General features: G+C 44.4%; 4 protein-coding genes across 6 annotated transcripts; 3 read left to right on the forward strand and 1 right to left on the reverse strand.

The window, feature by feature from the left end:
• Positions 1-426: 426 nt before the first annotated feature.
• nxnl2 (nucleoredoxin like 2) lies at positions 427-13,941 on the reverse strand. Its single transcript, XM_068573694.1, has 3 exons — positions 13,579-13,941; positions 2,113-3,425; positions 427-1,366 (listed from the first exon to the last, which is right to left on the reverse strand). The coding sequence occupies exons 2-3, from the start codon at positions 2,412-2,414 to the stop codon at positions 1,198-1,200; spliced, it is 471 nt and encodes a 156-aa protein (XP_068429795.1). The 5' UTR covers positions 2,415-3,425; positions 13,579-13,941; the 3' UTR covers positions 427-1,197.
• Positions 2,040-4,405, forward strand: gng10 (guanine nucleotide binding protein (G protein), gamma 10). 3 transcript variants are annotated; one of them, XM_068573695.1, is made up of 4 exons: positions 2,048-2,582; positions 3,329-3,576; positions 4,027-4,154; positions 4,233-4,405. In XM_068573695.1, the coding sequence occupies exons 2-3, from the start codon at positions 3,496-3,498 to the stop codon at positions 4,150-4,152; spliced, it is 207 nt and encodes a 68-aa protein (XP_068429796.1). In that variant the 5' UTR covers positions 2,048-2,582; positions 3,329-3,495; the 3' UTR covers positions 4,153-4,154; positions 4,233-4,405. The 3 variants fall into 3 exon arrangements, with proteins under 3 accessions (XP_068429798.1, XP_068429796.1, XP_068429797.1); XM_068573696.1 differs by lacking the exon at positions 2,048-2,582 and adding an exon at positions 2,774-2,785; XM_068573697.1 differs by having other exon boundaries at positions 2,040-2,582; positions 4,027-4,255.
• On the forward strand, positions 5,736-9,881 carry btc (betacellulin, epidermal growth factor family member). Its single transcript, XM_068573692.1, has 5 exons — positions 5,736-5,995; positions 6,931-7,029; positions 7,994-8,114; positions 8,188-8,334; positions 8,822-9,881. The coding sequence occupies exons 1-5, from the start codon at positions 5,956-5,958 to the stop codon at positions 8,967-8,969; spliced, it is 555 nt and encodes a 184-aa protein (XP_068429793.1). The 5' UTR covers positions 5,736-5,955; the 3' UTR covers positions 8,970-9,881.
• A 1,639-nt stretch (positions 13,942-15,580) lies between the features above and the next one.
• Positions 15,581-16,804, forward strand: rxfp3 (relaxin family peptide receptor 3). Its single transcript, XM_068574563.1, has one exon. It carries the CDS (start codon positions 15,581-15,583, stop codon positions 16,802-16,804), a length of 1,224 nt encoding a protein of 407 aa, XP_068430664.1.
• The last annotated feature ends 4,144 nt before the right edge of the window (positions 16,805-20,948 follow it).

Genomic DNA, 20,948 nt, shown 5'->3' on the forward strand with positions numbered 1-20,948 from the left:
GCATAATTACACCTGAACCACGAGGAGAAGCATCTGCAGACAAACTCATGTGTGAGTGAAGCCTCTGGGCGTCGCCCGGTGCCCTTTGAAGACTCGCTCATTTCATCTTGGAAGCAGACAGACACTGAGGGACTGGCCTTTGCGTCCCATCATGACGGCATCCTGCTGGAAGTTTTACATACAAAGTGATAACAGCTTTGTCAGCGTGCACGAGGGGAAAGACGGCAATTAGGACCGAGGATGAGAATGTGCGAGCGCGCTGGAAACACTGTCCCGCGGGCTTCCTGCTTCCTAACCAGGCAACAGGGAATCATTTGGTTTGTTGGTAAAACACGAGGCGCCTTGACTTCACAGAGAAACAAAAGACAAAACAAATGACAATACATCTCAGAATATATATATATATATATTTTAATAACCATTTAAACAACTCATATAAAATTAATATACAAAGATATACAGGCAGCTCGAAGAAGAACTACAAGTCAAACCTAAAATATACAAAAGCTTATGAAGATATCTACTCAGTAAAGCAAAGTGGAACTGAAGGTTTAGTTAGTGCACGAGCTTCGAACGCATGTATTTCTAAAGAAACTTCATTAGCTTGTGTTGTACAAACTAAACTCACAATTTTCCTGAAAGCAAATCATTTTTCACATATGAACATAGAGGATATGCCTGAGCTTGGTCTTTAATGCATAGGATGTTTAAAGGAGTGACGCGCAACCTTTTGGCCTTTTAGTGAACCCTTAAAACAAATCAACAGGCCTGTGAAGCCCGATGAGCAAGTCAACCAAAGCTACAGGTTTCCTTTGCTTCAGAGGATTTTAGAATTATATTAATCTTTGACAAAAAAAAAGTTAAATCTGAATAAATAAACTCATTTTGTGTCATAAATTTATTTTCTCTTTCATATCCCATGAATCATCTTCTGACCCTTCTGTCCCGTGGTGGAGCCAAAAAGGGGACGCCATAGTGGGGACACTATAGTGGGGACGCCATAGTGGGGACGCCATAGTGGGGACGCCATGGTGGGGACACCATGGTGGGGACGCCATAGTGGGGACGCCATAGTGGGGACGCCATAGTGGGGACGCCATAGTGGGGACGCCATAGTGGGGACACTATATTTTGGTTGTGCAGCTCTCGCAGCTGCAGCCGCCTGGTGAACAGAAGGGTGTCGTGCTCCTCGTCTTGCTAACCCTTAAAGTTCTGGAAGATCTCGGCGGCGTCCAGCCAGGTCCTGAAGCTCGCCAGGCCGCGGTCTCGGATCTGCTTCCTGCCCTTGTCGGTGATCACGTCGCCGTTCTCCTTCACGATCACCAGCTTGGGCACCGCTGTGATCTTGTAGCGCTGCTTCAGCTCACTGGGAGAGAGACAGACACACACCTGGAACAGCTGCTGCTTTGTGGAGTAAACATGAAAACATGACACACTGCGCCGCAAGCTGTGTGAGGTGTTACTGCAACCTGCTGCGGTTTTCATCATGATCCATTTGATAAAGTCCAGAGTAGTGATGAACAGTGTATACTATCTATCTATCTATATTACACAGTATTTGTGTTCTCCTTTTGCCTTAGATTGATGTATTGTTAGTGGCTAATGTGGATCCAAATACATAAAGCAAGAAATACTATAAAATGTACTCCCTCTGAACAACTCTGATATTGAAATACTAAATACACAATCAGTAAAACTGAAAGCAGTACATTTAAAAACAATTGAAGTTAACTTCACCAGTCACCTAATTACAATCTATGTGTAAACAATACACAATAACAGATCAGAGTTTCATGAGAAGTACTTCTGTTTCTCTGAGCTGTAAGACTTCTGTATTTAATAATAAACACTTTGCATGGAAGTATGGCTGCAGACAGTCTGGCCTGCAGATGACCCTAATCCCTAAAAGAGAGATCCTGATCAGCATTTTACATAAGCTGACTAATGAGCTGTGTCGGCAACTGGGTGCGCTCCTAACATGTAGAGACACGTCAAGCACAACAAAGTGCAGCAAAGTGTGTGTGACGGACAACATAGTTCAACGTAGTTCAGTGACCGAGTCAAAGGTGCATGAAACAGCAGCATCAACTTCTCCTGACATCCAGAACTCACTGCTTGTACTCGTCCGTCCAGGGCAGAGCCAGCCAGTCTCCGTGCATGTCGTGGTAATATTCCACCATGTCGTCGGTCGACTTGTCGGAGGAGACGAAAACAATCTCCAACTGAGCCGGAGGGTCGCTCTCCTCCACCAGCTCCGTGTAGAAATCGCACAGGATGGGAGTGAAGTCTCGGCACGGCGGACACCATCCCGCGGAGAAGTAGATGCCCACCACTTTGTTCCGCAACGCCTCGTCGGGGTCCACCAGATCCCCGTCTTTGTTCACGAGGGGCCGGCCGGAGAAGACCTCCACCATGTCTGAGCCTGCGGACGCCGGAAAGCAAAGAGTCCTCTCCGCGTCGCTTTAGCTCATCGTGCTGGTCCCCGTGTCAACACCTCGCCGACTGGAAGAAGAGAAGGAGCGGCTCCCGCTGTCCCGTCATGGCTCCCTTCAGCCCAAAGCTCCTTACAGCCAATCCCGCCGGTAAGTCCCCCGCGGACCAATGAGGACACGAGCCGGCCGTGTGGCGGGTTGTGAGCCCTGTGGCGGGTTGTGAGCCCTGTGGCGGGTTGTGAGCCGTGTGGCGGGTCGTGAGCCCTGTGGCGGGTCGTGAGCCGTGTGGCGGGTCGTGAGCCGTGTGGCGGGTCGTGAGCCGTGTGGCGGGTCGTGAGCCCTGTGTCTTCCAGGTGAGCTGCATCCACACGCTGCTCGTAATGTTCAGTTCAGCTGCAGCGCGACGTCTCACAGCGCTTTCAGGCAGCCCCAGAATGCGCATGCGCAGAGCCAACGAACTTCGCTACTGCAGGACGGACCATCAAGCGTCACATCAATTACTCAGAGCTAACAACTCTCAGGGTTTCACCGTGTGACACACGCCACACAACCAATATCTCACGGCAAAAAAGAGTTGGCAGCTCTGAATTACATGTTTTAGCTTTTAAAAAAGCGTCTCATGGCCGTGTTAGAAGCACAGACTTTGTTTAAAGACATTAACCAAAGATACTGAGGATGTTAATGTTTTTTTTTTAATTTGAAACAATAAAAGAAAACTTAATGTATTTAAAGCATATCTTTGCCTTGATTTTGTGCAACAGAGAGGACGTTTGTGTACCTGGACCTCATTACTACTGGGCATTGATGTCTAGTATTAGTCAGTACACTATTCAATATTGGACAATTTGTAATACAATCATAATGTCTGTAACTTAAGACTATTTTTATACATATAGGTTGAAGACTTTAACTGCCTCCTCCGGCCTTCTTCCTCCGGCCTGCCTCCTCTTTCCTGCCTCCTGCCTCCTTCCTCCTCATCAGTGCAGTCGGCTCCTGCGTTAAAAGACAGAAGCAGTTTTTCTGAGCAGGAATTCTTCTCTCCCTCCAAACACTTTCCTCCAACATGAGTTCTACTTCCAGCGTGTCCAACATGCGGCGGCTGGTGCAGCAACTGCAGCTGGAGGCCAGCGTGGAGAGAATCAAGGTAAAGAGACGCCTGCACGTCTGAAGAATGTGAAGCTTTGTGGTTTCCTGAGGAGGTTTTCTTGATCTGTTTGACTTTGTTTATTTTATGAAACGTTTGAAAAGCTTTTACAAGGGATTTAAAAGCATTAATTAAGGAATGTATTAATGGGTAATGCATAATTTGCTAATGCTAGATGACTCTCAATCCTTTAAACACTGTGGGGGAAATCCTCAAGCGGTTCTTCTCCAGGGAGACCGTATCACTGCACCACCGCTAGCGTTCCAACAAGCAAAAGAACTAAACGGTTAGAAGCACAAAGCAGGATATGCTGCAGAAACAAACCGTTAGACAACTCTGTAAACTGATCTATGAAACACGTTGAGCTATGAATAAAAACATGAATGAACAGCTGTACATCAGAAAGTGTTTCCATACATATCGCCACATGAACACGCGTGTCCGTTCCAGGTGTCGCAGGCAGCTGCAGAGCTGCAGCAGTACTGTCTGCAGAACGCAGGCAGAGACGCGCTGCTGGTTGGAGTGCCCACGAGCAACAACCCCTTCAGGGAGCCGCGCTCCTGCGCTGTCGTGTGAAGGTCGGCTCACAAGTAACACCGATATATTTTAACACCTATTGGAAGTTTACAGGAGGAATAAATCTCTTTTTTTTGCAGAGGAAGGTGACACAACTCATCTCACAGAAGAAAACTACTTCCTTTTTGTTTGGAACCTTTTTTATTGATGTGTTAAATACACATATAAGCTTTTACAAGTTATTTTTAAATGAATGTCTTGTTTTACTTCAATACAATGTTCTTTTGAAAAAAAAGACATTAAAGGGCCTTACAGACACCTTCTGCGTCTCGGTCTCTCCTTCACTCAGTGGAGGCTTCAAGTCTTCATCTCTGGGTTTCACAAAGCGGATGTTCAGAGCCGCGTTGACATCACCAGCTTCCTGGTGTTCAGTCTAAGTTGGGAGCAGAGAGGAAACGCGTCTTCCTGTTCAAACTGCAAAGACTCAGGAGTCACACTTCTCTTCAAACAGTGTGTACCTTAAGTACACGCTCAAGGCCGCGATTATGAATAAAATATGAATCACGAGAGTGGGAGTTGGATATTATGAATCATGTTTTATTTATAGACGTGTGTGTTTTGTATGTATTTGCATATATTCTGTATGAATCTAATCTATGTATTTGTAGATGGAGGCATCAGCCCCAGAAACAGTCTCCATGAGCCTGAAGAGGTCGAGCCGTCATGAGACTTCCTTTTCCTCAACACTTCAATAGTTTTCCTTTTTTAAATATTGTAAAACTGGATTTTCACAAATCAAGTCCTTCCTTTAATTGCCTTTATCTCATATCCTCATTAAAACCAGCGTTTTAACCCTAAACTTGTGACTTAACCGTGAGCACCAGGTCAGGCGCCATGTTGGGGTCAAACTACTCATTTCATCATTGAAGGGCCACTTGTGCCCTCTGCTGGTCATGAGTCACATCCCGCTTCATTTCTCCCAAAACAGCCAAGTATTCAGAACGTTTCACTTACGTAAAAGAAGGAACACAACAATAAAAAAAACTAAATTACAAGTTGAATTCCAACATTGAAAACGCTACGAGGTAAGAGCATCATCAGCTAAATGTACGAAAAGTTAAAGAATTAATTTAGTAAAAAGTTTAGTGTCAGGATAGTACACATTATATCATAAGATCTTTATCTCTGATTTATTTGGAGACGATTGAAGGTAGTTTTTTTATCATAGTCATACGTTTTGTTTCTAAAATTCAAATTTGTAAAAGTAACAGCTGTCAGATAAAAGATGTAAAACTTCCTTCTTCAATGCAGTATAGAGCAGAATGACATGGAAATACTGAAGTAAAGTGCAACACGAGTTGTTTTCATTTATAACTTAACTTTAAACTTTTCTATCCCACGTGCCGTTTCCCCAGAGGACGACGAATGGAACATATTAAAGGATTCATATGAATATGAACTGATCTGCTGGGAAACAGCTGTTGTCAAAGAGCTTCTGCTGCCGCTTCCTTCTGGAAGAAAAGAAACAAACCTGCAGAGCTTGAATAGTTCGGTTCTCCTTTAAGGGGTTGGGCGGGTCAGAGAGCAGCGTCGGGTTTCAGTGCCAACCCTTTATTCTATTCACACACTCTCTCACACACACACACACACACTCTCACACACACTCTGTGTCTCTGCTGGAGCCTCCAGCGCTCCTGGTCCACTATGAACTGCCACCAGCGAAGGACCAGGACACAAGCTCCACTGGGGAACTTCCACAGCTTGTCCACACCTTCTTCAAAGGTCGTCGACCTCTGAGGAAGCTCCAGTTTCATCTCTGCTTGTCAACGACGCTGAACTTTCACGCTTCCATCAAGTGAGAAGATGGCCCAGGTGTACCGCCTCTGTGTCGGGATCGTAACAGGTAAGAGCTGCCGTCTCGTCCCGTTCACTTCTTGTACTTGTTGGTTGGAAACACAGCAGACGGCCGTCTCCTCGTGATAAGACTGCTCTTGTGGGGACACATTGTTAAAATGCCACTGTGAGAGTGTGTTGTATCTGCTTTTCATCCTCCATGTGTCTTCAGAGTAATGCGGTGCTCTTCCCGTGAGCGATATTTGTACAATAAACCTCAGTGTTGGTTAATGATTGAATACATGCAGCAGCCATAGATCCCTGTGTGAGGAGAGCAGCAGTAGATCCCTGTGTGAGGAGAGCAGCAGTAGATCCCTGTGTGAGGAGAGCAGCAGTAGATCCCTGTGTGAGGAGAGCAGCAATAGATCCCTGTGTGAGGAGAGCAGCAATAGATCCCTGTGTGAGGAGAGCAGCAATAGATCCCTGTGTGAGGAGAGCAGCAATAGATCCCTGTGTGAGGAGAGCAGCAATAGATCCCTGTGTGAGGAGAGCAGCAATAGATCCCTGTGTGAGGAGAGCAGCAATAGATCCCTGTGTGAGGAGAGCAGCAATAGATCCCTGTGTGAGGAGAGCAGCCATAGATCCCTGTGATCAGCAGTCATTGTCTTCTCCAGCGTGAACTCACACATGACTTTACGCTCATATGAGAATAGATTTACAGTTTGTGGTCACTTCATGTCTGCTCTGAGAGTGACACGGCCATTACTACATTTGTTTAGAGCAGTAAAAGTGTGTGTGTGTGAGTGTGTGTGTTTGTGAAAGAGAGAAAGGCAAAAGTGGGCGTGAACAAGATAAATCTCCCTAAAAGGCAGTCAGCGTGACTCAGTAGTTACTTCAATTCCTCTGCTGTGATTGTGTGTTTTTCATAAATCAGTTCAAACTTGCACCTGTTGTTTGTTGTTTGTTGTGTGGCCTCCGTGTGCGTGATGGGCTTTGTGTTTGCAGCGCTGGCCTTCTCCAAAGCCTCCCTGGCCGAATGGGACGAGTCGGCCAATCGGACCGAGTCCCTCTGTCGTCACCACGGCGACAGAGACAACTGCACAGGTAGATGGACAGGTGGTGAGGGGGCGGGGCTACAGAGAGGTTATATCTAATTTCAACAAATTCTTCTTTTGAATTCCTTAAAATCATTTGTGTCTTTGTTGGAAAAACTAAAACATTGTTGTTACAAGTGATTTAAAAGCTGCTATACAATTTGTTTTTATTTCCCGGTTATGTCTGAACGCTGAATAGAAAGCAATATGAACGTCACAATATGAACACAAGCTAAGCTAAGGGCTGCTAGCTCTAGCTTCATATTTAGCGAACAGCAGCGTCTCATCAAGAACACAAACAGACGTGTGACCAAACGATTCCTTTGAACTTTGACTGGATCTTTTCCTCTTCAGCAGCGTCTCGTGTTTCAGCTTCAGCTCATGGACGCCAGAGCCCGACAGCACCTTTTCTTTTACAGGCTCTTTGTCAAAGATAATCATGGTTGTAAAGATAGCGGCACACAGCAGAGTCTCAAACGGTTTCTTTATAGCGGAACAAAATGTCTGTTTCACATCCCGGATCGGGTGTCCAGGTATTTTACTCTGGTTTCCAGAAGCATAATGTGCAACGTTGGGCCTGTTGGCTGTTAGTGGAGCAAGTTGGAGGGAAGAGACGGATAAAGGGAGTTGTTTTGTGACTGAATCCCATCTCAGCATGCGTTTCACTTAGTGGTGAATAGTAATAATTGAGACGCACGATTAATGAGACGACGATGACACTATCCTGTTCATGGCAGTGATTCATCAGGACGTCTCTCAGGGCTCGTATTGCAAGCGGTCTATTAATAACATCAAGCATTCCAGAAGCGGGCCGGCAGAACGTGACACACCTCCATAAATAGTTTGACATTTCAGCTTTCGTACCTTCACTGTCGGTTAGTTTATATACCGATGATGGAATGCTGCGATACTGGATTGTCTGAACACAAGCGCTCTGAAACTCATTTTAAATGCCGGACTTTGAGTTTCTCCAGCAGACACAGTGGATGCAGAGCAGTGGAACGGCCACTTCTCAAAATGTCCAGAGCAACTCACAAACTACTGCATCCACGGTGAATGCCGATACGTGGACGAGCAGCAGGCCCCGTCCTGCAGGTGAGCGGTCCACGAGGGACAGGTGATGAGACGCTTTCATTGTCACATGAAAGACATTAAAGTATGTGTTCAGGTGTCAGCAGGGCTACATCGGCGCGCGGTGTGAATATCTGGACTTGGACTGGCGGATAGGAGAGAAACGACACGTCATTATTGTCTGCACCGTCGCAGGGCTCGCGCTGCTCATCCTCATCGTCGTCTTCGTCTGCTTTTGTTCGCAGTAAGTTTTGTGATTTACTCGTTTAAAATGGACTGAAAGTGATAGTTTGATATTTTTGTGAAATGTGCTTATGCGCTGTCTTGACGAGAGTCAGATGAGAAATATTGATACCGCAGTTGTTCCTGTCAAATATGTAGCCAGTTAGCTTAGCTTAGCATAAAGAGTGTAAACGGAGGTAAACGGTTCACTCTCTGTAGTTGTCGTTTCGTTTCTTTCTGAGCAAACAGTTTTGGGGTCAAATGGGTGTAAATACTATAAGGTATCTTTAAACAGAGCAAGCTGTTTCCCCTTGTTTTCAGTCTTCATGCTAAGCTAAGGTAGCCAGCTGCTGTTCATGTTGCGTGCACAGAGAGTGGTGTCAATCTTCTCATCTGACTCTCGGCACAAAGTGAGAGCAGTGTTGTTTCCCTGTTCATTAAAGCAGGAGCCTGCTGGGTGAACGACTGCTTTCTGCAGCGCTGCTGCCTGTAAACGACGTCTCTGTCAGTCGCAGGTGCAGATTGTTGTGGCGGAGGAGAAGACGGAGGCAAGAACCAAAGAACGGGACGGAGAAACTCCACATGATGGACGCCGGCGCGACACACACGACCTCAGCGGCCGGCCCCTCGGAGCCAGCACACACCATCGCTGTATAAGAAGCGTCTGCTGCTGCCTTTTGCCCCTCAGCGACGTTAGCGAGCCGCCGCGGCCCTCCAGACAGGACCGCGGCCTGGAGGCCTCATGAAGGAAGCCTGCCTGAATACGTGATGAAGCTTCAGAACAAAGAAGGCCATGAACACGAGCGCGAGACAAGTCTTTTTGTGATGCTGTGCAGCAACAGGTGCTCGGAGCCGCTGACTCTGTGTGGCACTTAATCAGTTGTTGCTATGTCGGAAAAAGCTGCGACACCAGCTGGCAGCCGGTAACGGCAGTTGTTCTGGGTATTAGTTTGCGTGGGAGACACTTGGACTGAAAAATGAGAGGAACGGGACTGTAAGCTAACTCACTGCCGTGTGAATAGACCATTTAATAATGTAAAGAAATGTGCAATATTGCATGTCCAGCATATGTTTCAGCATGTATCTGTGTGTCATGTTGTTTCTACTTTGTGTAAACTGGGAAGCTATTGATCCGCATCACAAACATCTTTATTTATTCCTCTATCACAATGCCTCCATGTGAGATCACACAGCATATTGTTACTCATCAACATTAGCAATGCAAGCAGAGCCTTCTATGAACTACTACTACTATGTACTTCTGTGTACTACTACTATGTACTTCTGTGTACTACTACTATGTACTTCTGTGTTCGACACGGTTGCAGTCCTGGACTCCCGTGTTGGACGAGAACAAGGAGAACTTGTGCTGGAGGCTTTTTGAACGGTATATTTGGAGGCAGCGTCTGCGTGAGGCTCTGAGGTGAAAGTGCTGCTCTGTGTGAGACACTTTCCCAACCGTCAGCCTTTCACAGGGTTGTTTTAAACGAGTATCTGTATGTAAATATAGAAGGAGGGCAGGGAAGTCTGCTGTTTATATGCCACCTATCAATAAATATGTCTACCGTATATGTGCTGTTCATTAAGGCTTTTCAGAGGAAAATCAACATGGAACAGTTCACATTGCACAGACACACATGGTGTTTTCTATGAAACGTCACTGGGTCGGCAGTAGGGCTGCAACAACGAATCGATAAAATCGATAAAAATCGATTATCAAAAAAGTTGGTAACGAATTTCATTATTGATTCGTTGTGTCGCACGATTATTACGCCGCTCAATAAGTCGCGGAGATGTTCGCGTATTGAACAAAACAGTTGAGTGCAGCAGACTGAAGGTCCAGCAGCTTCTGCAGCGCTGGACCTTCTCTATGTCGCTGCATAGTCGCGTGTACAATAACTTAGCAGCTAGGCTAACCGTTGTCGTTAGCTCGCTAGCTAGTCCTTCATTCCCCGTGTTTGAGCTGTTGGGTTAGATAACGTCTTTGTTTTAAAATAACGTGGAGGCTTCAAGAGAAGTGCTGCTGGGATTTGTAGTTCCATATCTAATTAATAACCTTTGTTTAGGTAAAGTTTAGTCTGTAAGTTATCCGTTGATACATTGAGTGTTACTTCTGGAATATCATCTCTTGTTCTCTGAGTTCTGAGTGTGTGTCTGTGAGTGTGCGTGTCTGCATGTGTGTGAGAGTGTGTGTGTGTGTGTGCGTCTGTGAGTGTCGAGAACAAGTTCTGACAAATCCTGTTAAGTTTTCTGATTTGTATTTCTTTATTTTTTATGAACTCTTTTTCTTGTTAATAATGAATTAATAATAATGAATTTGCACAGTTAGTTCTGTTTTTGTAATAAAAGGTTGCAAATTAATGCTTTAAATCTATAATTTTTTGACCCGAATTATCAATTGAAAAATAATCGACCGATTAATCGATTATTAAAATAATCGTTAGTTGCAGCCCTAGTCGGCAGACTTCATCTCCTGATTGTCCATCATGAACGGTGACCTGCAGCCGACCGAGCTCGTGGACGACGCGCTGAGACGAAGCGACGACGCGACGAGACGACGCTGAGACGAAGCGACGAGACGAAGCGACGAGACGAAGCGACGAGACGAAGCGACGACGCGCTGAGATGACGCTGAGACGACGCGCTGAGACGACGCTGAGACGACGCTGAGACGAAGCGACGACGCGCTGAGACGACGCTGAGACGAAGCGACAACACGCTGACACAAGACGAGGACACGCTCGCGTGCTCATGCTTGTTGTGTTGCTATGGTGTTGCCGGCTCGCGTCGCGGCCGCCAACGCATTCCTGGCAGAGGGTGTGAACACAAAGCAGTATCAACCTGCGGCGTATGGACTGACTCCCTGTTTGGCCCGAGGGAACACTCCAACTCTGTTTATCCAACACGTGAAGGTTTGAAAGCCTCACACTGGGACGTGAAGTGGAAAAGTCTTTTGAATGAAGAGTTTATTATTCTGATTCCACTCGTGGTGCTGGGTATATAACGTTATGTTTATCTTTACCATACACACAGCCCAATGTTTTCCCCTCGCCTTCTGGGAGAAAGTGAATGAATTTATTTCCAAAAAGGTCAAACTGAAATATAATTCTTGCTTTTCATGGACCTGCTGGCTATTGCTTCAGTGTCCAGGGTTTCAGTGATGGGTTGTGTTGGCTCATTTTATATTTCCTGAGTCCCTTTCAGAAAGCTCATTGTGTTGTTTGGTCACTGATAGAATTCAATCCTAAGAAAAGCACATGGCTGCATGTGCATTTAGTGCACCAACCCTAATTCTTTTCACAGAGACTAAAACCTGACTGGTGCTCGGCTTCTCTGGACTTTGCCTCCAACTGTCAGAAAGAATCAGCTCATTACTAAATATTTTTGCCAAGGCAACGATGACACAAAGTGCTGAACACAGCTCCTCTTTCTCTCCGGATCAGCGGCCGACAGCCTCGAGCTGAAGGACTTTCTCTGTTCGTGTGAAGGTGTCGGAGCTTTGACCTCATTTCAGGTTCGCCGGCTGTCTTCAAGCGAGTGACATAAGGAAGGTTTCTCTATGAGGGGTGTGTCTGCTGATCAGGAGAGCAGATACCAGCCTGTAGATGTTTGATTTGGAGCTGAGACGCAGTAAAAAGTGCTGAATCAAATCAATATGCGGACATGTGGGCAGGTTTTGTAGTTTGCTTGAGTAACACTGGAGGTCAGCAGAACATCACAACTTAAAGAAGCATGAAACCAGTTGAAGGTACTTTACTTGAGCTATTTCTCATTTGTAAATATTTCTAAATATTTTATATAACAGTGTTTCCCCTACCATTATAATAGGGGTGCGGGGCCCCTGTAATTTTCTCTATATCGCCAGATCACAATACGTCATTTAAGGTTCTCTTTCCTATAGAACAGGTCTGACTCTCCACCTTGTTCAGTTATTAAACAAACTAAACGGCCGTATTTCATTGACGGGATCTACACGACAGCGTGTCATTTCTGTCTCTACGTGGTGGCGCGTGAACACTTCTCCTCTGCGCTCTGTATCGCGCACGGTGTTGTTCCGTCTCGATGCGCAGAGACACCCACAGGTGCGAGCAGAGACACCCACAGGTGCGCGCAGAGACACCCACAGGTGCGCGCAGAGACACCCACAAGTGCGCGCAGAGACACCCACAGGTGCGCGCAGAGACACCCACAGGTGCGCGCAGAGACACCCACAGGTGCGCGCAGAGACACCCACAGGTGCGCGCAGAGACACCCACAGGTGCGCGCAGAGACACCCACAGGTGCGAGCAGAGACACCCACAGGTGCGCGCTGAGCACCCAGCAGCAGCAGAGAGCGTAGACAAATATGTCGCCTGAAAAGCAGACAACTATATCTGCATTTTAAACGCTCCCAGGTGGAGGATTGCAACAGTAGCTCTCCTGAAAGGATCACCGGAGCAGCTCTCTGAACCCAGAGCAGCTCTCTGAACCCAGAGCAGCTCTCTGAACCCAGAGCAGCTCTCTGAACCCAGAGCAGCTCTTCTGCTCCAAGTGAAACGAGTCAAAGCGCCCGTGTCTCTTACCAACAATGAGCTGCTGGCTTCACACATTACAAAGTACACGGACATAAAACTAAGTCATTAATAAATACATGGAGAAATGCCAGGTAAATGCCGGGTAAATCTTTACAGTTAACAGATTACGTTGCGCATGCGCGGCTTGGCAATTTTTGGCGTTTTGCCAAAACTCAGTCTCCGCAAAGTCTCTGTGAAATCGTCTTTTCTGCTGTTCCATCTCTCAAAGCGGTAAAAAGATCTCATCTCAACATGGAGCATGAACTGAGATTTTCCGTATCAAGTCAACAACCGCGTTTTAAAAATATGTGTTGAGGAAAGCAACTCACTGAGCCACTAACATGATACAACCTGATGCAACACATCTGCAGTCTCGTTTTGTTCTGCAATTTGCTTTTAGTTTTCCACAATAAGCTATTTAGTAGTAACTACATATTATTTATTTTTTGCACAGATAGAACTTTATTTGTATTGTTTTAAGTGATTGAAATTTTGTTTTCTTTTTTGTGGTCTGGTGGGGCAATTTGGTTAAATTGAAAGTTATTGTTATTGTTCCTTATTCTGTTATTTATAAGAGCACAGATGGAGTCACAAAAGATGTTATTTACAAAAAAGTAATGCTTTTGGTGTTTGTGTCATTATCCAGCATGTGTTCTGCTGTGTGAAAGATAAAACATTAAACTCTAACAGCATCTGCTGGTTTTGACACTCACCTCTGCAGCGATCCTTCCAGCTGATTAGCATCCAGCTAACCAGCTCCGGTTAGCATGTAGCTTGAGGAGAAGCTCCTGGTGGACGTCCTGCTGGGTTTTTTAATCCGGACGTTCGGGTCCAACTCTTTCAGCCTCTTCTTGTCACATCTAATCGTGGATTAAAAGGTGTTCCGCGTAGAGATACCACAGAGTTTCAGTCGCCATGTCTCTGCTAGCTATGTTGCTGTAGCTACGTGGGAGCTACATGAGATGTGAGGGAACGATAAAGGTCTCTGATTCGACGAATAGTCTAGTCACGTTGGAATAAGAAGCGATGTGATTGGCGCACATTTCTGCGCCCGGAGATTTAAGTTTCATCCGTCAATGAGAAGCTGTTCTTGCCGTAACGACCGTGAAACGTTTGCTCGCCGCCATTTTGACTCCCGTTTGTCCGGCGCCCGAGAAAGGGGGCGGAGCTTTCCTCAGTGACGATGAATGACGATTTATTATATTTGTTCACGTTTAACTTCAGTGGTGGTTAACAGGAGCTTACGGTCTCACACACACATTCAGCGCGTCAACACGGTATATGTATTATTTAAATTAGTTGGTATATAATGTTTCTTGACGGTATATATTATATATTTTCTTTCTTCTTTTTTTCATCTCAAAATTTCCAGAGGGGCGGCTCCCTAGCGCCCTCTAGTGACGCACCGCCAGTGGTTAGGAGGCTGTGGGTTAACGCAATATAACCTTTAATTATCTCTCAGTATAATTCCTCTTCAAATGCATCCACTTCATGACATTAGCTGTCAACATGTCCTAACCGGAAACCTTTAGTGTGACGGTGCAGCCGATCCCTAATATATTCTTAATCTATCCTTCATAAAACAGATCAGGGCCAAACACATTGACATGGAGGACTGATCTGATGAAACTATACAGCATGATGAAGATGTGTCTCATCTCATGCATCACTTTGATCCGTATGCAAATCACCGGTGAAAAAGACAACATGTCAGATGAAATAATGTGTCTGTAGCACAATATAAGGTGCAGATATAAGTTGCATCCTGGTAATCAGCAATATGTTTTGCATTCAAATGGAATGAAAAGATAGAATGTTTGGGAACATTAGCTCAGATTACTTTACAATATTCAGATTTCCCTTTTATTTGGGGGAGCTATACAAATATTTTATTTATTTCTGCTAATTCTTAGTTCTCTGTAAGAACTTGTTGCAGTTTGCCGCTACGAACAAGTTTTACAAGTCTGAACCTTGATGGCAGTGAATGTCTCTGCGGCACAGATTGTATTTGACATACAAACTATTTTTATTCTCACTCGAGGACATGTACAAATGTTCAAAAATACTCCAAGTTGTGAAGTGGCTGAGTTTTCCACAAGTTCAGGCTTTCACAGTTTCATAAGCTACTGTTATGGCCCTGAGCTTAAGGATGTTCAGCTCTGTTGGGTCCTTTAAGGGCCATAACCCGAACCCTAACATAAAGTACATCACCATATGTTGACATCATTTCTTCTAGAAGAAGAAGAAGAAGAAGCTGTAAACACATGGACCTGATGTAATACAACAACAGACATGAGATGTTCATGTTTCAAGCGTTTACTGCGCAGTGGCTGATCCTCTTTACACTATCTTCATACTACAAAAGGGGAATTGACGTCAAATGATGAAACAGGGTTTTCTCCTGTGCAGGTTTCCGTCTTGCGGAGCTATTCAGTGCGCAGTGATGTGACAGCGCTCGCAGAGATGATGTGCGTGCGCACTTTCTGCACAGTCTCCTGCTTCACACTCGTTTTCTCGACGGCGGAGAGCTGATGCGCGCAGAGAAAGATGAGAGCAGCACTGATGAAAACCTGTCACCAGTCAGCAGTTTTTGTTTAATTTCAATTCACAGAAAACCTGCACTTTTCCCCTAACTTATTTGTGTGAATAATCTGAAATCCACGAGGATTCGGATCTGGATGGCTTTAGGAAACATCCTCGGGGATTAAGGTTAAAATGTCAGGAGACACGAACTACGAAGGCTCAGCAGGTTCAGTCCATGCTGCAAACATCAACCTCCTCCGCTGTATTTTTAACACCAGCAGCAGCTGCGACGGGAACATCTCCCACCTCTCAGACCTCAACAAAACCGATGTCGTTGGAGATGGCGCCGCTGTTGTGAGGATTACCATCTCTGTCATTTACTCGCTGGTGTGCGCGCTGGGTTTGGTTGGAAATCTGCTGGTTCTGTACCTGATGAAGTCCAAACACGTGTGGAAAAAATCCTCCATCAACCTCTTCGTAACTTGTTTGGCGCTGACGGACTTCCAGTTCGTGCTGACTCTGCCGTTCTGGGCGGTGGAGAACGTGCTGGACTTCACGTGGCCGTTCGGCAAGGCGATGTGCAAGATCGTCTCCTACGTCACGGCCATGAACATGTACGCCAGCGTGTTTTTCCTCACTGCCATGAGCGTGACGAGGTACTGGTCGCTCGCCTCCGCCCTCAAGGGCCGGCGGCGGCGGCCGCACTGCTGCCCCGCGCGCTGCGTCAGCGTCTCCATCTGGGTCGCCGCTGTCTCCGCCGCGCTGCCGCACGCGGTCTTCTCCACGACCGTGAGCGTGTCCAGCGAGGACTTGTGCCTCGTTAAGTTCCCGGAAACCAACGGAAGCGCGCAGTTCTGGCTGGGGCTGTATCATTCTCAGAAGGTGCTGCTGGGGTTCGTGTTGCCGCTGGGCATCATCTCCGCCTGCTACCTGCTCCTGTTGCGCTCCATCACCTCCAAAAACACCAACACCTCGAGCGCCAAAAGACGCGCGAAGGTCACCAAGTCCGTGACCATAGTGGTCTTGTCCTTTTTCCTCTGCTGGCTGCCCAACCAGGCGCTGACAGCCTGGGGCATCCTCATTAAACTCAACGTGGTCCACTTCAGTTACGAGTACTACACCACGCAGGTGTACGTCTTCCCCGTGTCCGTGTGCCTGGCGCACTCCAACAGCTGCCTGAACCCGATCCTGTACTGCCTGATGAGGCGGGAGTTCAGGAAAGCGCTGAAAAAACTCTTCTTGCGGATGACCTCACCGACAATCAGGCCGATCACAGCCACCACGAAGCCGGCGATGGACGCGCAGGGCCGGGTCCTGGTGGCCGGCAGCGCGCCGGAGGAGCCCGCGGTGGTCTTCTACCCTCCGGGGGCCGTGATGGACAACGACCGGGGCGACCTGCCGCGCAACAGCACGTAGGCGTCCAGGTCAAAGGGCCTCATGGACACGATTCTGTTCTCTTTGATTGTTATTCATATGAGTATTGTCTCAGTCCAAATTGGACCTGCATTAAAAAAACTGACATGTTCACGTGTATGTGTGTTGTTCTTCACAACACAACACACATTTCACTTCAGTATTTGAGAGAGAGAGAGAGAGAGAGAGAGAGAGAGAGAGAGAGAGACAGAGAGAGAGAGAGAGAGAGAAGAGAGAGAGAGAGAGAGAGAGAGAGAGAGAGAGAAAGAAAGAGAGAGAGTTTTTAACATCAGTGATTGAAAACTTTCAATCTTTCGTCCTCGGGACCAAAACAACGATTTGTGTTTTATTTTTATGTTATTGAAGAAGATTCTGTGACATGCAGATGTTGATTCCTTCAACGCATTGAGGCAGAAGTGTCGACGTTATAATGAGTAATAATGAGTTATAATAAGTTATAATGAGTTATAATGAGTTATAATGAGTTATAATGACTTATAATGAGTTATAATGAGTTATAATGAGTTATAATGACTTATAATGAGTTATAATGAGTTATAATAAGTTATAATGACTTACAATGAGTTATAATGACTTATAATGAGTTATAATGAGTTATAATAAGTTATAATGAGTTATAATAAGTTATAATGAGTTATAATGACTTATAATGAGTTATAATGAGTTATAATGAGTTATAATGACTTACAATGAGTTATAATGACTTATAATGAGTTATAATGAGTTATAATGAGTTATAATAAGTTATAATGAGTTATAATGACTTATAATGACTTATAATGACTTATAATGAGTTATAATGAGTTATAATAAGTTATAATAAGTTATAATGAGTTATATTAAGTTATAATGAGTTCTAATGAGTTCTAATGAGTTATAATAAGTTATAATGAGTTATAATGAGTTATAATAAGTTATAATGAGTTATAATGAGTTATAATGAGTTATAATGACTTATAATAAGTTATAATGAGTTATAATGAGTTAAAATGAGTTATAATAAGTTATAATAAGTTATAATGAGTTATAATGAGTTATAATGAGTTATAATAAGTTATAATGACGTATAATAAGTTATAATGAGTTATAATAAGTTATAATGACTTATAATAAGTTATAATAAGTTATAATGAGTTATAATAAGTTATAATGACTTATAATGACTTATAATGAGTTATAATAAGTTATAATGAGTTATAATAAGTTATAATGACTTATAATAAGTTATAATAAGTTATAATGAGTTATAATAAGTTATAATGACTTATAATGACTTATAATGAGTTATAATAAGTTATACTGAGTTATAATAAGTTACAATGAGTTATAATGAGTTATAATGACTTATAATAAGTTATAATGACTAATAATAAGTTATAATAAGTTGTAGTGTGACGTCGAGCTGTAAAGAGAAACTCTCCTGCAGAGTCGTGAAGCAGCACAGATGCAGAGAGGTTACTTTGTGTGAGTCCACATTGTATTTTAAGATTATTTGCTTGTGTGTGTGCATATTAAAGCTTTAAATCATCTTTAATGTATACTAATTAATTTGCAATCAATGCAGAAACCCCCTAAAATCAATTAGGAGTTATTGGTCAACTGAAATATATACATTTTTATTTGCTTTTTTTCTAATAACCTTTCCATCAACACCTCTCGTGACCTTTGCCATTAAAGCACAAAAGGAGCAACTGCACCATATTAAGTGCTTTAAATGTCAACTTGAGTGCAACTTCCTGTCATTAGTGTCTGCATGAATAAACCATCAGTAATGCCTTTACCCTTTATTGATCCTCATCAGGGCAGTAATGGGGAATTCAGCAGCCTGATTTTAGTAAATGGAGGAGAAGGTCAGAGGGGTACTCCTGTGTGTGTGTGTGTGTGTGTGTGTGTGTGTGTGTGTGTGTGTGTGTGTGTGTGTGTGTGTGTGTGTACCTGACAGAGATGACACTGCGTGGATCTTGCATACATTTCAATCAACATGAGACATGGAACAGTAACATACTCATTTCTAATGAGTCAACGCACGTTCACATGCAAAGTGTTGTGATTAATAAATGTTGAATTGAATTAGTACATCGATACAAAATGCTAATATCGTCATCACACAAACACGCAGATCAGTTTACTCTCACACAGAAAACACTTCACCTGTTTCTAAAATCTGCTTTGAGGGAAGAAAGACGACAGAACTCAAACTCACGAGTGATGATGAAATTCTGGTGTTTGTTCCTGGAGAGCGGCGGTAACGTCTCCGTGGATCTGCAGAGACTTTCATCTGCTTTGGATGTCTCCAACATAATGAAAGGGGTTTGTTGTGCGCCACAATTCATACACTTTCACAAGAAGAGAGAAGCGTTGACGAGCTCTTCACAAAGCTGCAGGCCGAGAGGAAGATGTTAACGAGCAGAACAGAGAGGAAGAGGTTTTCTTTTCACTTTGGCTCAGTGAAAAAACATAATCAGCTTTTGCAAATCTCTTAACTGCCACTAAACTGGTCAGACGTGTTTTTAGAAGTAATACTTTGAATAATACTGGGTTTCTGATCTGTTTTTTCCTTTGACAGTCATGATAGAACTATTTGTATAGAAAAATGAATAGTCTCTTCCTTCATTAAGACGTAATATGCTGACATGCGTAACATCATCACACCCACAATAATATCACACCCAGCGGGGTGAAGGTTCAAACCTCTCGAGGCTCTCAAAGTGACGACCAGAGACCATCTAATAGGATCCAAACTGTTCAAGCAGAATAAACATGTTTGCAGGTGCAGAAACCGTTTGGTCTCCACAGTTGAGAGGAACTGATTATTTGGAGCGTCTTCCTTTAAAAGTTCCTGCTGTTTCTTTCCTCCATGACGTCGTCTTCACAGGAAATACGTTTCTTCAGGAAAGACAACAGAACTGTGCAGCGACTGAGACATGAGGTGAGGTGACAGACGGCCGGACTTTGACTCAACAGACACGTCCTGCGTTTAGAGATCTGTGTTTGTTGGATCTGAACACTCCATAGCGCGGTGCTCAACCTGGGCTCAAGGTCCCCGAATGGGTCGCAAGATCGTTTCTGGGGGTCGCCAGTTGCTCGTGAAGAAAGAAATGACATATTCAAAATAATGTGAAATGTTTGGGGAATGTTTTCACATAACATCACCCGTACGAGTGATAATACTGACCGAGGAATACAGATTGAATTTAGTATTGTGAGAGTGAAATGGTGCGAGTGACTTAACGTAAGGCATCTTCTCATGACCATGAACATGTGTTCAATTCTTTATTAACACACATGAGCCACACCATCCTGTTCTTTATTAACACACATGAGCCACACCATCCTGTTCTTTAACACACATGAGCCACACCATCCTGTTCTTTATTAACACACATGAGCCACACCATCCTGTTCTTTATTAACACACATGAGCCACACCATCCTGTTCTTTATTAACACACATGAGCCACACCATCCTGTTCTTTAACACACATGAGCCACACCATCCTGTTCTTTATTAACACACATGAGCCACACCATCCTGTTCTTTATTAACACACATGAGCCACACCATCCTGTTCTTTATTAACACACATGAGCCACACCATCCTGTTCTTTATTAACACACATGAGCCACACCATCCTGTTACACACATGAGCCACGCCATCCTGTTCTTTATTAACACACATGAGCCACACCATCCTGTTCTTTAACACACATGAACCACACCATCCTGTTCTTTAACACACATGAGCCACACCATCCTGTTCTTTAACACACATGAGCCACACCATCCTGTTCTTTATTAACACACATGAGCCACACCATCCTGTTCTTTAACACACATGAGCCACACCATCCTGTTCTTTAACACACATGAGCCACACCATCCTGTTCTTTATTAACACACATGAGCCACACCATCCTGTTCTTTATTAACACACATGAGCCACACCATCCTGTCCTTTATTAACACACATGACACACAACCATCCTGTTACACACATGAGCCACACCATCCTGTTCTTTATTAACACACATGAGCCACACCATCCTGTTCTTTATTAACACACATGAGCCACACCATCCTGTTCTTTAACACACATGAGCCACACCATCCTGTTCTTTATTAAC

Source organism: Clinocottus analis, unplaced genomic scaffold (assembly GCF_023055335.1).
Source record: "Clinocottus analis isolate CAN_PGR_092001 unplaced genomic scaffold, fCliAna1.0.p SCAF_13, whole genome shotgun sequence".
In the NCBI taxonomy this organism is placed as follows: Eukaryota; Metazoa; Chordata; class Actinopteri; order Perciformes; family Cottidae; genus Clinocottus; species Clinocottus analis.

What these genes read in the sequence shown, in the direction of transcription:
- btc (XM_068573692.1), top strand. Translation starts at nt 5,956, where the DNA reads ATGGCCCAGGTGTACCGCCTCTGTGTCGGGATCGTAACAG. An exon ending in CAGCAGGCCCCGTCCTGCAG is followed by an intron (nt 8,115 to 8,187) that starts GTGAGCGGTCCA and finishes GTATGTGTTCAG; the next exon opens with GTGTCAGCAGGGCTACATCG. An exon ending in TTCGTCTGCTTTTGTTCGCA is followed by an intron (nt 8,335 to 8,821) that starts GTAAGTTTTGTG and finishes CGTCTCTGTCAG; the next exon opens with TCGCAGGTGCAGATTGTTGT.
- nxnl2 (XM_068573694.1), bottom strand. Translation starts at nt 2,414, where the DNA reads ATGGTGGAGGTCTTCTCCGGCCGGCCCCTCGTGAACAAAGACGGGGAT. An exon ending in TGGACGGACGAGTACAAGCA is followed by an intron (nt 1,367 to 2,112) that starts GTGAGTTCTGGA and finishes TCTCTCTCCCAG; the next exon opens with TGAGCTGAAGCAGCGCTACA.
- rxfp3 (XM_068574563.1), top strand. Translation starts at nt 15,581, where the DNA reads ATGTCAGGAGACACGAACTACGAAGGCTCAGCAGGTTCAGTCCATGCT.
- gng10 (XM_068573697.1), top strand. Translation starts at nt 3,496, where the DNA reads ATGAGTTCTACTTCCAGCGTGTCCAACATGCGGCGGCTGGTGCAGCAA. An exon ending in CCAGCGTGGAGAGAATCAAG is followed by an intron (nt 3,577 to 4,026) that starts GTAAAGAGACGC and finishes TGTCCGTTCCAG; the next exon opens with GTGTCGCAGGCAGCTGCAGA.